This window comes from Candoia aspera, chromosome 5, assembly GCF_035149785.1.
Source record: "Candoia aspera isolate rCanAsp1 chromosome 5, rCanAsp1.hap2, whole genome shotgun sequence".
Classification (NCBI taxonomy): Eukaryota; Metazoa; Chordata; class Lepidosauria; order Squamata; family Boidae; genus Candoia; species Candoia aspera.
The window spans coordinates 97,544,830-97,561,377 of NC_086157.1; the positions used below are offsets into that span (position 1 = coordinate 97,544,830).

At 40.3% G+C, this 16,548-nt stretch overlaps 1 protein-coding gene across 2 annotated transcripts in view; it reads left to right on the top strand.

The window, feature by feature from the left end:
- ARHGAP20 (Rho GTPase activating protein 20) overlaps positions 1–6,761 on the top strand; it is an 80,178-nt gene extending 73,417 nt beyond the window's left edge. For both annotated transcript variants that reach the window (XM_063305803.1, XM_063305804.1), the window contains exons 12-15: positions 1,617–1,726; positions 2,008–2,197; positions 3,726–3,840; positions 4,254–6,761. In XM_063305803.1, coding sequence (XP_063161873.1) covers positions 1,617–1,726; positions 2,008–2,197; positions 3,726–3,840; positions 4,254–5,983 — 2,145 coding nt within the window. In that variant the 3' untranslated portion in view covers positions 5,984–6,761. The remainder of the gene's footprint in view (positions 1–1,616; positions 1,727–2,007; positions 2,198–3,725; positions 3,841–4,253) is intronic.
- The last annotated feature ends 9,787 nt before the right edge of the window (positions 6,762–16,548 follow it).

The following is a 16,548-nucleotide window of genomic DNA, read 5'->3' on the forward strand; positions in this document are numbered from 1 at the left end:
CTTTCTAGGGTGTCATGCTGTGTTGCCCTGCTCTTTGTATATTGAAGAGTAAAGCTTTCCTCAGCCAGCCCTTTTCCTTGGTACATCTGCTCTGCAAGCCCCGCCCCGCCCCCCCTTTAATTCTTTGGTTTACAGCTGGAGCTGTGGCAGAGTTCTTTTCTCAACTGTATAGGCCTTTTCACAGTATGGGGCAGAAGGTGAGAATGGTAAAAGTGATGCCCCCGGAGCTCCAGTCCAATAAAGAGCTTGGTAAAGAGGAAAACGGTAGCCTAAATTCTGAGAAGGTTGCACATTATAGGGCATATTGTAAAGAAGGGCCCCCCCAATTTTGGGTGGTCTAGTGAGCATATTTAGAATTCGGAGAATATGTCACAGCTACTGATATAAAAAGGCTACGATACAGACTGTGGCCCCCATTTACCAGAAAAACATGAACTGACCATGTTTTTCACTGACATCCACTTTCAGGGTGCAACCATTGTTTTTATTTTCTGAGAATGCTTCTAGAGCAGTATTTCTCAACCTTGGCAACTTTCAGAAGTGTGGGCTTCAACTCCCAGAATTCCCCAAGTCATCATGGCTGGCTGGGGAATTCTGGAAGTTGAAGTCCACACATCTGAAAGTTGCCAAGGTTGAGAAATGCTGTTCTGTAGTCATTTTAGGATCCAGAAGCATTCTTGGAAGTAAGTATGTAGTCTGAAGCTTTGCCAATGTTGGTTACTGCTTTGTTTATTGCATGCTAGCTTCCCATTTTAAAACAGCACATCCAGGGCAGCTGTGTTGGAAACTCAGGTTATAGTGTCTAGAAGAACTCCAAACGTGCCACTGAATTGTAATTTTTAAGGTGACCGAAGAGGGGAAATGACTAAATACGTGGGGAGTTATATTAATTTAGCTAAATTTTAATTTAACTAATCTAAATTTAGTTTTGCACCAGCCCTGCTTGCTTCTTTGAATAGTCCCCAGCCACTTTTTTGAGCGTGACCCCTGACTTTCAGTTCAATCCACCAATAGTTGGGCATCCTGATGTAGAGCAACCTAAAATAGATTATGTAGTAGTGTCTGGATAAATAATAAGTGTTGATAAATAATATAAGCTATTGGAAAGTGATAACTGAGAAGTGGAATAGCAAAGCTTCCAAATCAAAAGTTTCACTACCAACTTCTTTGTTAGTGAACTAAATATTCTACTGATTGTTTATTTCTTATATGGGATCCTATCTTTATTCCAGTGAGGTCTGGACTGCTTATCCAGGTGTAGTTGAATCATGTTGAGAAGGCTGAGCTCAGAGGTGATAACTTGAACAAGGCTTCTCAGTAACTTTGTGGGATATGAATCCAAGTCTTCCCCTGTTTTCTGCACCAAATTGATCACAATATAATACTAGACTTCTTGTTTATCATAAAATTAATTATTTGGTTAATGGGAAATTCTTCTGATCCATACAGAGATAGAATTGGTTCAGAGAGAACACAGAGTTGATTGCACTCTCAAAGTGATCTGGAGGCTGTTGGATTTGCTCGGCTAAAAAATACAAAATACAAGTCAGTCTCATAATTAAATGTATTCTTGAAATGGTTGCTCATGTATACTGTTTCCCTTCTCTTTCAATAAGGATTTCCTTCGTAACATCCCAGGGAGCATCTTCTCATCTGAGCTCTGTGCTCAGTGGGTTTCCTTAATGGATGAAGGGAACCAGGAAGAGAAAATAAAAAGCATCCACGGGTAACATTGCTTGTATAATTTCCTGTGCCAGTTTTTCAGAAAATATTGGGGGTGAGGGGAGGAAGCAGAGCTGTGAGATACGTGGGTCCTTATATATATAAAAATTTGATAATTGTGTGTCTCATACACTGATATTTTGGTTTCCCCCAGTAATCTTCCACTTAGTGGGAAATATGTTTCCAAATTGAGAGGACAGATTAGGAACAAGGGGATGGAAGAATTTTGAGGGTCAGTTGTGGGGCCCTTCCTTGTGCTTAAACAAATTGATTTTGTGTTTCTAGATTAATGGAACAGCTTCCAAGAGCCAATGTAGTGCTGTTGCGTTACCTCTTTGGAGTATTACACAGCATACAAAAGCAATCTGAAGACAACCAGATGACTGCATTCAATTTAGCAGTGTGCATTGCACCCAGCTTGCTCTGGCCTCCAGCTGCTGCAAACCCTGGGACTGAGGGAGAATTCACCAAGAAGGTAAACTGAGCAATGGTTCTTCAGGTTCTTCGCTTGGATGTTCCAAGGAAGCAGCACAAGAGGAAGAATGAGTAAAGTGTCCATCATCTTCTCATTCTTCTGGAACTTGTCTGAAGAGGGGAGATAGGATAGGTATTGCCCACTTTGAAAAAGAGTTGAGAGTGTGAAGAATAGAGAATGCTTCTCTATTTCCTTGGGAGATAAGCCAGTAGTTCTCCACTTCTGAATGGGCCTGGATCCCTTCCATGACAGGGTTTAGAACAGGGTTTCTCAACCTTGGCAAATTGAAGATGTGTGGTCTTCAACTCCCAGAATTCCCCAGCTAGCATGGCTGGCTGGGGAATTCTGGGAGTTGAAGTCCACACATCTTCAAGCTGCCAAGGTTGAGAAACCCTGCTTTAGAAAGATCAATATATAGTTATAGGTAATATGGGATGTGGCCCCAAAGTGTCTCTTGCTATAAAGGGCGTACTTTTTTCTACCATCCAACGTTGCACTGTCCTGTCTTCCCAGCAAGCATTAGTGCATGTTAAGAAGCAGATACTTTCCTGTATTAAGCATCCAACCTGAAGTGGTTTAAGAGGGCAGCCTTTCCCCTATTCCTTTGCTTGAATATTTAAGCTTGCCTCAAGCTGGTGATTTATTTTTATTTTATTTATTTTATATCCCACTTTTATTATTTTTATAAATAACTCAAGATGGCAAACACACCAAATACTCCTTCCTCCTCCTTCCCCCACAACAACCACTCTGTGAGGTGAGTTGGGCTGAGAGAGAGAGGGGCTGGCCCAGCAGGCTTTGTGCCTAAGGCGGGACTAGAACTCTCAGTCTCCTGGTTTCTAGCCTGCAGCCTTAACCACTAGGCCAAACTATTTTTTATACCTATTTTTCCCACAGAAATTAATACATGGTTGCTAACATAGAGGCATTCATGGACAAGAATCAGATCAAGAGCAGCCATCTTCCTGTACTTCTCCTCTTTTTCTAATATGATCAGTAATCATTGTAGAACATTTTCACATTCCAACCCTGCATTGGGAGGCAGCCTAGAACAAACAGGTTGCAATAGGAGGATTTGTGTGGGAGGAAAAGAACTGGCATAGAAATGAGAGAGCATATAATTGACAGGAGATAACAAGGAAAATGTTCTAATACTGAGCTGAGGAAGGATCTGTGGAAAGAGTCTGTTCTGTGCCAAGAGAACAGCGGGACTAGAAGGAAGTCTCATACATATATTTTTGAAAGAACATATTTTATATATAGAATGATATATGTTATTAAGGGGCATTCAATAAGGAGAGGTTTACATAACTGCATTATTTCTTCATAACACACAATGCCAACACTGAAGATGATGTGACATCAATTTAAGGAGTAAAAGTAAAAACAAGTTAAAAATGAAACTTCCACCTGGTGGGCCAGCAGTGGCAAGTTCGAGTCTTGTAGTGAACTCTTTGACTTCAGATTTATCTTAAACTCCATGGTGACCTTCACGCCTTAAAAAAAATCTCATTATCTTTGTTCTCAGGTTTCTGTCCTTGTACAGTTTCTCATCGAAAATTGCTGCAAGATCTTTGGAGAGGAAATTACTTCTGTCTTTGCAGATATTGTGCCCAAAAATGATAACCAGGAAGATGGTTCAGGTAACATAAATTAAAGAAAAAAGCATAAAAGTGGGAGGGGAGAGGAGGGGAGGCAAGTGTAATATACTAGCCTTTTAACTTAGTCTCCACAAGTTGTTGCTTTTGGCACCTTTTCTATGAGGATTGCAACATGTACATCAGGTCACACTATGGGGCTGGTCAATGTGTGGTCTGAATACAAGAGAATCCTAGGATCAAGTCTCATGAAGCTGACTGCCTTCAGCAAAGCTATCACCCTGCTGAACTGTATCTCAGAATGCCTCTGAGAATAGATAAAATTAGATTAAGAACTGAATAGCGTATTGACCTCTTAAAAATTGTAAATAAACCTGTTGTTTTATTTAGCATTGTTGCTCTTGACTGAGCTGATGATACCTCAGGGTTTGATAACACCTATTTTCATATTCTTGCAGATCTCTCTTCTTTCCATTTGAATGACTCCTCCTACGATAGTTTGGAAAATGAATTAAATGACTGCACAGACCCCACCTTTAACAATCTTTTTAAAAAGCGAGGGAAAGAGAACAGGAGTAGAGACTCTGTTTTGACTTTGAGCGACTGTGATTTGGACCCACCAGAAGCAGGAGATGCTCAGATTAAATTACCAATCAAGTCTCAGCCAGTATCCATTTCTGTTGGCTTCCATCACAAATCCTCATCACGGGAGCACTCTGAGAATGAGTCTTTGTGTTCCATCACATCAGGTTATTCATCAACAGCCATCTCAGATGTTCTGAAAAGTTCAAGAAGACATAGGCGCTGTTCTGAGCCCACTATTGGTCTTCTTGACTCCAAGTTTACACCACTTAGTGGGTTTCATGAAAGTGCTGTGCGCAAAGCCAGCTGTGATGCTGTTCTGTCCCACACAAATGAAGACTATCTCGAGCAGTTTCGTTCTCTCCAGGTGGAAGGCCAGAAACTTATAAATCAGAGTTTGGTTATGGGGATAGAAGTAAGCAGCAAGAATGGTCCTGAAAGTCACACAAGTGAAAAGAAAGATGTTTCTAACCGTCTCCTCCTGCCACCTCCACTTAGGTTAAATATTTGCTCAAGGACTAGCTGTTCTAGCCTCTCATCACCGGGTACTTCCCCTTCAGGGTCTTCAATGAGCTCTCTTGATAGTGCTTTTTCCCAGTTTTCAGACTATTCAGTGTTTACCCCAACCGAAACTTCCTCTCCTCTAGACTGTGCATTTCAGCCACAGAGGAAGTTTGGAGAAGTTTCTCCTGATTTTAATCCTTTTTCAGGAGTCCACCTTGGATCTGGAGTTAGCTCTTTTCCTAACCAAGCCAACAATAACCAAACCAGCAGCTTGGTGTCTATTAAGAAAGACAGCCTGGAATGGCTTCCTCATAAAAACCCAGTCACTCTCCATCCCAGCACATGGTTGAAAAGTGGTGCTTCTACCATGAAAAACTGGACTCTGCGGAAAAGGGAAAGAGCCTCCAGGCAGGATGAGAAAAAGAACAGTTCTGTGAAAATAACTTTGGAGTCACAAACATGTCCTCCTGAGAGTAGCTTAGCTCAGGGTCAACAAGAAATGGGCAAGGCTTGTGCAACAGATGTTAATTCTGTAACAGGGGACCTGGGAAGCGGATCTTCTCAGGAAGTTGGGCAGCTCAGCAGCCTTCCTTTCTGTCCCATGGAAGTCCAGGAGAAGCGACTCAAGGCCTTAGAGCTTTTGGCAGAGCAAAGCAAGGAAGAGGAAGAAGAGGAAAATTCTACATTGTTTCTTTCTTATAAACAACGACCGTCCCATCTTAATCCACGATCTCAAAATAAACCCAAGCCAGATGCTGATTTGGTGGCTGGACATCAGTGGGTCATTGAGGGAAAGTTAAATGAAACCGCACATTTCACAGGAGTTGCAATCCAGCAAGCTTCAGATTCCAAAAAGGATAAATCTTCATTGAGCAGAGAGTCCAAAGACGCTGACATCAACTTAGAACAGGAATGTTGTGCCTCTTCAAACTTGGCCAGGGCTGAGGATGAATGTTCATTTCAAGCTGCTTCAAATAATAGCTTTTCCAAATCACCGGAAGGAACTGATGTTAGTAAAATGGAATGGCTGAAGAAGTTGTGCAGTGATCCCAAATTCAAGGATACAGACCAGAAATTTTTCACAGAGGAATCCTATGTTTGAGCAGCTGATATCAAAGAATGTTATTTCAGTATAAATTGGTGTTGCTTTAATATCCATGGGGTTAAAGTCTCATCAGGGATTTGAGGGAACTTGTGCTGTTTGAGGGATGAGTGGAATGACTTTCTTAGCTATAGTCTTGTGATTTTAAAGACATTTCCTGGTATCTGGGAAGGCCACATGAAATGTTTTAAGAGAAACACTTGATTGTATAACAGTAGCAAACACTTGTGTATGTGCTTGCTATGTAAGTTTTTTAAAATAACTCATATATGTTCTAGTCATTGTAAATTTATGTTTTGTGTCCATGGTGATTTGGCTGTAGTGTGTAAGATTGGCCTGGCCTCCATAGCTTTGGCATTGTATTGCTCTTTTGAAGCCAATGGTCCACTTCATTGTTCTCCAGCAAAAGATTGTCTTAACGTTTTATGAGGTGTCTGATCAGTAGTTGCAGTCACTTTCCTCTCTTACCAAAAGATGATTTTAAATAAAGGATACTTTTTGACCTTTTTGTAACTTAAAACTCCAAGTTACATGTATATCACCGTACTATGTTCCATTTGGGTATTAATTTTGTTTGTTTCATTTTTTTCATGATGATGCTCTCCAATGGCATTACGTTTTGCTGGTGGTGGTGGTGATGGCATTGCAGGCAGAGCTTACATAATTATTCAGTGGGTCTTTATTATAATATATTGAAAGTAATGCATTATCTTCAAAAGGCTTTGAGATTGTATAATATATCCTGGTAAATTTTTGCTATTGTATATGTTCTGAAATAAATGTGTATTTTTGTACTTGTGGAAAATACTAACTTTTTGAGTGGTTGGGGCCCTGGCAGGGATGTGTAACCATTCACTGGCTTGAAATATAGGTAGTCCTCACTTAACAACCACAATTGGGACTGGCAACTCTGTTGCTAAGCATTGCAGTTGTTAAGTGAGACATCATGTGACTGGAACGGACTTACAACCTCACTTCTGCCGCAGCCGTTAAGCAAGACATCACATGACTGTGATTTGCGATTACACTGCTGGTTTCTCCATCAATTCAGCTTGTTGGAAGCTGGCTGTGAAGTGTGCAAATGGTGATCACGTGACCAAGGGATGCTGTGATGGTCATAAATGCCTGCTGGTTGAGAAGTGCCCACAGGGATGCTGCAACAGTTGTAAGTGTGAGGACCAGTTGGAAAGTTTTTCAGCGCTGTTGTAATTTCAAACGGTCACTAAACAGGGCAATCATTAAGTGAGGACTACTTGTAACTTTCTTGTAACATCCCAACAGCTAATGAAATGAGAACTACTGGCAAAACATTGTAATTGGAGATTTTGGGGTTTTACTTATTCCACCCAAAGATAACAGTGGGCTCTGCAAGCCTTGGTTGCATGCCAGGTTTTGGGAGGGTGTCAATTAAAACGAGTGAGCAGGGGTTTTTAGGGTCTGAGGGATGGAGAATACATACACACACACACACACACACGTTCAATCATGTCTGATTCTTGGATACTGCCTGGATAAGTTCCTGCAGTTTTCTTGGCAAGGTTTTTCAGAAGTGGTTTGCCATTGCCTCCTTCCTAGGGCTGAGAGAAAGTGACTGGCCCAAGGTCACCTAGCTGGCTTTGTGCCTAAAGTAGGACTAGAACTCACGGTCTCCCAGTTTCTAGCCTGATGCCTTAACCACCGGACCAAACTGGCTCTCTCGCTCTCTATTTAATGGCACTCCAAAAAGTGGGCAAGACCAGATCAAACCGCTAAATTTAAATTAAATTGAATTAAAGTTAATGTGGCAACTCATTTAACTTTTTTTTTTGTCACATTAAAACCACAAGTTGGCAGTATATTTCGGAATGACTATTGAGTAAGGAGTGTTTGCTGATAAATGGATCATCAATCTTAATTATTGCAACACTGTGATTTCTTCTTTTTGCAGCCCCCAGTTCCCTTTGGTACAGCTATTCATCTGTGATCTCTTGCCTTGAACTGCTTGAATTGATGATTCAGTTGATGAGGCAGGACATCAGCCAGTAAAACAACTTATTTTCAGCTTGTTTTCTTTTTTTAAGTCATGCTAAAGAAGACTAAAGCTTTAGTGTTGAAGTTAGGAAGTTGTAATTCTGGCTCCTGTTGCTTTGCTGTTTTGCTGAAAACAAAAAGAACTCATAAATGTAGTCTTCAGACCATTGAGAACGGCAGCATAATTAGAATTCCTCAGCCAAGAAAAAGTGCTGCCTTGTGGGTTCAGGGCTGCCCACATGCCATGTGTTTTCTCACCCATCAGTTATATGAGCATATGGAAGAGTGTGTGCAAGGAACTTCTATTGATCCGTTCATAATAGAACATGCTGGGTAATGTCAAAATTTGATGAGCGATTGAAAAGTAATCATGACTCTTCAGAGGACAGTCCATTCAATCCGGGATTTTAAATTAGTTTGCTTTTAAATTGACTTTAAGCCACTGTTTATTTCCTTTGAACCAGATGGATAAGCTTTAGGAAGGTGGTATCTACCTTCTTTCCTCTTAAAAGCCTGTGATTCACTAACAAGCATCCAGTGCAAGAGTGGGCCTGAGGCAACTGAGCTGTTTACCCATTGCATCTGAGATACTCAGAGGATTTGTATGTGACAGGAACAAAATGCCTACATATTCTAGATACACATTTCAACAGCCTGGAGATAGGCATTATCATTTATTTATTTATTTATTTGATTGATTGATTGATTGATTTCTATAGCTGCCCATCTCAGCAAGTGACTCTTTATCTTTGTTTTCTTATAGGCGCTACAAAAGAAAAACCCCTCTCAGTAAATCTCAAGCTTGCTTACTTAGAAAAGTTATATGGCCATCCATCTTATGTACAAACTCTGAGCAGCTAAGAATTAACAAAAAGCAATATAATAACATTTTCACATGTTGTAAGCTCCTTTCAGCATGGAATTCAACAAACATAGGCTGGATCCTTTGTGAATTTCTATTTTCCCCAAAATAATTTGAAGACAAAAAGCACTGAAAACTACAAAATGTTTCCCCAGAATGGAAATCCAAAAATAATCATCTTTGATCTTCCATTTTTGATGAATTAAGGAAAAGGAGGACTTCATTCAGAAATCAGTATACTTAGAGTGTTGTTCAAGAACTTCATATTATTGTATTAGGTAAAGGTAAAGGTTTCCCTTGACGTAAAGTCCAGTCGAATCCGACTCTAGGGGGCGGTGCTCATCTCCGTTTCTAAGCCTTGGAGCCGGCATTGTCATAGACACTTCCGGGTCATGTGGCCGGCATGACTCACGGAACGCCGTTACCTTCCCGCCGAAGCAGTACCTATTGATCTACTCACATTGGCATGTTTTCGAACTGCTAGGTGAGCAGGAGCTGGGATTAACAATGGGAGCTCACCCCGCCGCGCAGTTTCGAACTGCCGACCTTCCGATCAACAGCTCAGCGGTTTAACCCGCAGCGCCACCGCGTCCCTCACCGCGTCCCTTATTGTATTACCAGAGATTAATTGCTTCTCTGTTATTAAACAGACACATATTCCTGAAAATGATGCAGAAAAACACGATCAAGAAAATATGACTGAATTCAGCAGACACTATAGCTATTTCACCTTTATGTTAATGTACCAATACTAGACACTCCTAAGGAATTCAGGAAGCCTGTGAGAGACTTCCAAATGTATGGGTTCCATTATGTCACAAAAACCACACTTTGTTGCTACTTTGTTTGTACTTCCAGTAACTCAGGGATATGTCAGGATGTCTATCAAGTCCTTAAATTACATTTTGAATTTTAGACTTTGAGTTCGTCCAGAGGGAAGGCTTAGTCCTAGGAATCAAAAGACACCATACAACTGTTTCCTCTCTTCCACTTCAATATATTTTTCTAGATTGAAAATGGAAGGAAGTCACAGGAGGGTTACAAATAAAGGACATGATCATCTCTATACCAGTCATAAAATTCCTTGAATGAAATATGACGACACCATAAAAGCCTCATTTGGAATTAACAGGATTCTTTACAGTTACAAGAACTCCAATTTATCCTGAATCCAGCCACAGAGAATCTATGACATTTTAGATGATGCCAATTGAGAATGACTGGGTTGATACATTGTGCTAAGCCATAATTTAACTACAGTTTTCTGAATAAATCATAATTGCTGCAGTGCAACATGTTATCCCATACTACATTATAGCTTGACATACAGTATATAGACAATATACATACTCCAATTTATCCTGAATCCAGCCACAGAGAATCTATGACATTTTAGATGATGCCAATTGAGAATGACTGGGTTGATACATTGTGCTAAGCCATAATTTAACTACAGTTTTCTGAATAAATCATAATTGCTGCAGTGCAACATGTTATCCCATACTACATTATAGCTTGACATACAGTATATAGACAATATACATAGGTGGGAAGGTAGCTGAGCCATCATTTCTCGGAAGACATCTGAGAGGTTTTCTTTCACCCATGCAATGGGCAGTAAATTCTATAACCTCATGAACTGTAACAGGCAGATGTTCTGAATCAACAATAAATGGCTGAAACTTGCCAAGAGGAATTTTACAACCCCACAGATCATCAAACCAACCTAAGTCCTTCGTTTTAAACATAGATATCCAAAGGAAGGCAAGTGATTGAATGCATGTAATGACACTGCAATGCAAATTCTGCCCTTTGCATGTGATGTCACAATGCAAATATGAAAGGGCAGAGCGTGTGTCATGACATCACAACACATTTCATCATTTTGGCACCTGTTGTAAACTGCCCAGAGTCCCCCTTTGGGGGGAGATGGGCGGTGGCAAAATTTAATTAATAAATAAATAAGTTATGGTTAGGAACAGACAGCTATGTCACTGTTCAAAATGAGGTGCTGGCCCTCTGAACTGGCAGAATTCAGAATTTTTAAGAGCAGTCTTTGTCAGTCGGGAGCCCATCATAGGTGTTGGACTAGTATACTTATGATCTTTAGCTCTAATTTACAGAGCATTAAAGCAAACTTACTGACAGAGATGCTGGCAGTTGTAAGCCAACAGGTTCTGGAGGACAGTTTCTCAGAAGTTATCAGCTAGAATACTATCAAATTCCAACTAGGTGGTGGCTACAAGCGGGGAAAGGGAACAGTTGCCTTCCCACTTTGACCCCAGGCACTTCTGATTTCCCTTTGTGGGAGAGAATGATTGCCAAGACTTATACATACTTCTTTATGACTCTTATTCACAATTTCATTCAGGAGAAATGTCTCTTACGTTCAGGAATTGCCTAGTGCCATTATTACAGATGGATTCCATGATCTGCCATTTCATTCCTGCCAAGCCTTGTCAGAAACCTTCCATCATCAGAGCAATGATTTAAAAGATGTCATCATTTGACTGGTGATATAACCTGCTTCAAAGGTTACATACATCCCATACAGCTTGGGCAAACATGGCATGAATTATCTATTCCCTGGGAATACATTCATTTATATATACGTAATACATTTTGTATGTTGCCTCATCCAAGATTTATTTATTTCTTAAATAAAACAATAAAATGCAGTATTTCTTTAAAAAAAACTTATAGTAAATCATATCTCAGCCATCAACCAACAGAGAAACCAATATAATCCTTGATATTCCATGGCCTACTGTCCTCAAATACTCAGCACCTTCTGCTTTGAAGGCTCTGCAAAAGGTCTTTCTAAGTTCAGTAGGTGGGGACTGACCAGGTGGCCAGCTGTTTTGGAGCAACAGGCTGCAACAGAAAAAAATGTGCTTTTACCCTTGATCCGTCATGGGGATTTCATGGGATATCCACAGCATTTCTTCTCTCCCTACTCATATCGGACATGCAACTTCTATCTACAGCCATCACAAATGTAACCAAAACTCAACCCATACAAGACATTGTACCAATGCAGCTTGTATAGTATAGATGTTATCCTGCTATACAGTAATGGCTGACATCCATCAGCAAGCAGGTTGTTGCATTTTGCTCCAGCTGTAGCTTTCAAGTCATCTTCAAGGGCAGCTCCATGTACAGCAAATTGCAGTAGTCCAAATGTGAAACGATAATGGCCTGAGTCACTGTTGCTAGAACCTCCCATCCCATCCCCACCTCCTTTAAGAATGATGTTATCAGCCCCTCTCGCATTACTTCCAAAACTCATCCCTTCCCTAGCAGCTCCAATAAACCAGGTTGGACAAGATCCCACAAGAAACCTCAGAGACCAGAGATTCAAATGCTGGAATATGTCTCCTGCTGTGAGCCTATGAAATATAAATCAGGTGGGCGTTTGCTTTGCAAAAAGCAATATGTAGTTTCTTCCTTTAAGCAATCTTATTATTTATTTTTATTTTATTATTAGATGAATCTCTACCCTGCCCTTCAACAGAAAACCATTTCCCGTCAGTTTACAAAAAGCAGCATTCTTACAAAACAGGGAATGGATGTCCTTACCAAAAGTGTATCCTCAAATTGAAAGAGGTGTAACAGTTCATCAGGATTACAGTTCTGAACTTGCAGTTTCTGTGCTTGTTCACTTTTGATTTACAGGGTGTAGAAATCATTAAGTCTTCCACCAGTTTATGATCTAAATGCTGAGAAAATGAACTGAACATTTTGGACAAAGTCCAAAACAGGGACAGTTCATTTCAGAAAGGATTAGGAAACAATATAGTTTAAAAAAAAATTTTTTTTTAAGAATTGCTTGGTGTGCTAAGACCCATTAAACACAGCTAGAATATACAGTATTACTTTATATATCTTCGCTTCAGTCGCTTCATTTTCCTTGCTAATGTCAGACTGATATTGGGCCCGTAACATGACACGATAGTAAATAAACATAAAATGCATTATTTCTGAAATAATGCACATTCTTTTTGGGTACTCTTTGCATTTTTCAGCATTAATTTTAGCAACATGTTATCATTTAACATACAGTTCTAATCTCAGGTGTAAGCGCTAGGGCTGTGCAGCATTCTGGATTAGACAGAAAAAGGTGATTTGGAGCATGTGTGAGCAACACTTCGAGTCAACACTTCTGTTGACAACTCCCTAAAGAAATTGTGTCTTTTCCTGAGATGACACAACACAGGGCAATCATAGGAAAAGTTGTGTTTGGTTTAAAAAGTTACCAACAAGTGCTTATGCTTTGAATTTATGCTTTGAATTTAGATTCAGGATTTTTTGTGTTTGTATGTGTGTGTGCACCTTCAGGTCAGTTTTCGACTCCTGGCAACTGCCTGGACAAGTCCCTGCAGGTTTTTTGGCAAGGTTTTTCAGAAGTGGTTTGCCATTGCCTGGGGCTGAGAGAGTGACCCAGCTGGCTTCATGTTTAAGGCGGAAGTGTCTACGGACAAACGCTGGCTCTTCAGCTTTGAAACGGAGATGAGCACAGCCCCCTAGAGTTGGACACGACTGGACTTAATGTCAAGGGAAACGTTTACCTTTACCTACAACTCACAATCTCCCCGCTTCTAGCCTGATGCCTTTAACCACTACACCAAACTAGCTCTTAAACAGAGAATAGAATCTAGCTATACCATACTTTGATTGAAACAATGTAAAATGTACTTTGGAACCTGTGAAAGCGATAAATTAACAGGTGAGCCACGGTGTTCATCATCCTCAGGCTCTGATGAAATAGATGCAACTGGGTCAAGTGTTCTGACAAGCAAAGTAGTTCTTACTAATAAAAGATTTCAGGATTCTTAGGGAGGGTGTTTTTTTTTGCTTTAGCCCTTGATGCTTATTTAGTTCAATGGTTCTGCAAAGAACATTAATCTAGATTCTGAGAACTAAAAGAATTTTGCATGTAAGATCATAAGTCTGATCAAGCCTAAATCACAAGTGAATCATAAGCTACTCTCCAGATAAGGCCAACTACTTATTTATTTATTTTACTGTGTGTGGTCTAGCCACAAATGGTACATCTCTCTAAGTCAAGGCACATAACATGGTTAGATTTTCTGACCACTGTGATAGAGCATCACCTAAACACATCTCCTCCTTTCAGGAAATAATTACACCATGACAATAAATCACAATTTGCTACTCCCAGTTGGCTGCCTAATAGAAGGGGCACCTCTGTGCCAGATAGATGTCAGGAAATGGAAACCAACAGCCTGGAAATCAGAACCAAGGGACTCTCAAAAGCCAAGACTTCATGTTCATGAAAAGTCCTGGCTGAAGGAGAACACCTTTTGTAGATCTTCCTGTCTATAAAAGCTTGAGTGTTGGGGGCAGCTCAGAGTATGGAAATGCCATTTATTCTAAGCTGTTCAACATGGGGCTCCCACCTAGAATGATCACCTGTGCCCTTATTAACTGAGGATAGCCATCTATTTCCATCACCCTTCTTTAGCTGGTCTAATTTGATATGTTTAGGGTGTGTCACACCGTAGTTTCTCTAGTTTCCAGTAGGTCACACTGTCTAGAAATTATGGGAGTTGTGGTTCAACAGATGTGGAAAGCTTCCAGATGGGGAAGGCTGCTCTCTTTGAAGGACTGTCCTCTTCATATCTCTAGCTCAGACAGCACCTGCTGAAGCCCTGACCAAGAATAAAATGGGTTACTCAAGTTTAGTCTGTATGGAAACATCCAGCTTGAAAAAGGAGGTTTAAGGGATTTAAGAACATCCTTCTTTACTTAATTTCCTTGCCTTGTTTGCAAGTTTTTTCCTAATCAGCAATTTCTTCCTCTTGCAGCACCACCAGTCAGGGAGATAATTCTGGCAATTGCTTAAAATATTCACTGAATATATCCCATTGCTATTTTAGTTCACACAAATGTATGCACCCATAGGACCAGTTAATGCATGAGTATGTCTACTTACTGCCATTTTCCTATTCTTCATAATAATATATTCATATTAGAAATCCAGTATGATTTCCTCTGGATGTCTTGGGAGCCATGCAGGTTGGGAATGCTAGTAAGTGCCATTCCCAATGCATCGGCAACTGTAGATATGAACTGTTTGTCATAGTGGCAGAACAATACGTTTCTGTCAAGCTGAGATATGACCTTTTTTCTGTGTATGGAAATATTCACTCATTCATTGACTCTACAAGGCTCTGTACAAGGTTCTTGTCCCCCATCCTATACATGTTCAGCATCAGTCAATTGTTGGGTAGGGTGAGGAATGCTGCTTTTTGATCCCTAAAAGATTTCTCACCTAAAAGATGATTGCATTGTTGGTGTTGATCATATCACCCAAACCAAACTAGCTATGCTTCAGCTGTTCAGGCGATAGTTTGGAACAAGCCCTGCTTTCCCACCATATCAATGTGTAGCGCTTCAGAGACCTCTATACCTGAATTACCTCCTAACTGGCAAATCTAAAGGGCGTATGCAAGAGGGTCACAAAAGATGGCAAGATGGCAGCCACCACCACACAACTGAAGCTGCTATTTTGACTTTTTTGAGCCCCCTGCAGACGCCCATGCAAGTCTAGCTTTTAATTACTAGCAATGGCAATACTGAATTAAATTTCACAATTTTACTATCTCACTTTGTGTGCCTTTTTAAAGGAATTGTACCTAATAGATGTTTAATATTCAATTTCTGTATGAAACACATGAAGGTTTTTTTTTAGGAAGGAGAGAATATAAGTTATAAAAATATCTGGCAACATTCAAATTCTGCTAATATTATTTACAACCAGAAGAGGCATATTATAGGATACAACACTATGCACACACGCACACACGCGCACACACAGAGTGTAAGCATATAAACTTTTTTTTTGGCCAAATATTTTTATTACTGCCACTTTTTTTTTAACGGTGTAGACCACACATATGTCTTCTACTGGAAATTAGATCCATATGTGCAGACTTTTCAGTTTAGCAAATGAAAACATTTAAAGACAAGAAGGCTTCATTTCCAGATGGATTAGGATGCAGGGTTAAAATAAATGGCAAACTCACCTCATTTAGAGGTGATTATTCAATTTTTTTATCTAGGTAAAACTTTTTCCCTTTGTACTATTTGCCTTATGGAAAATTATTAATACCATATGGCATTCCAGTGACACCAGTGATAGATTTGGGGTGATATTCCTTAAATCTCTTGATCAGGAATATCGGAAGATGCCACACCAGGTCAGAATATTGGTCCATCCAGCCCAGAATTGTGTTAATTAGCAAAAACTGTCCAGAGGTTGGGGAGATGGTGACAGGAACTGGGCCTGCAATTGTCAGGCCATGTTCTCACAACATAACTGACCACATCATCCATGACTTGCTCTGAGGAATAGAAAAATAGAGGGCATTTTCCCTTATCACTGCAAGCACCAGAAAGGAGGCTGGGAGGGTACTACTTCTGGGTGTTTTCTGCTTTCTCCCTGGAGCAAAAAATAGTTGCTGTCACCATCACCCCAGATGTAGTTGGGATGTCACATCCATGCCCCAGGTGCCCACAAGGTGGACAGCATAAAAAGAACACAGGGGTGGAGTGACTCCATGCAACTTCATCTGTGTTCCGCAGTTGGACAGGAGAATTAACCCTAATCAACCCTCTTGTGACTGTTCGCATGGCTCCTTGGTTTTGACCAGGGCAAAATGAGTAACCA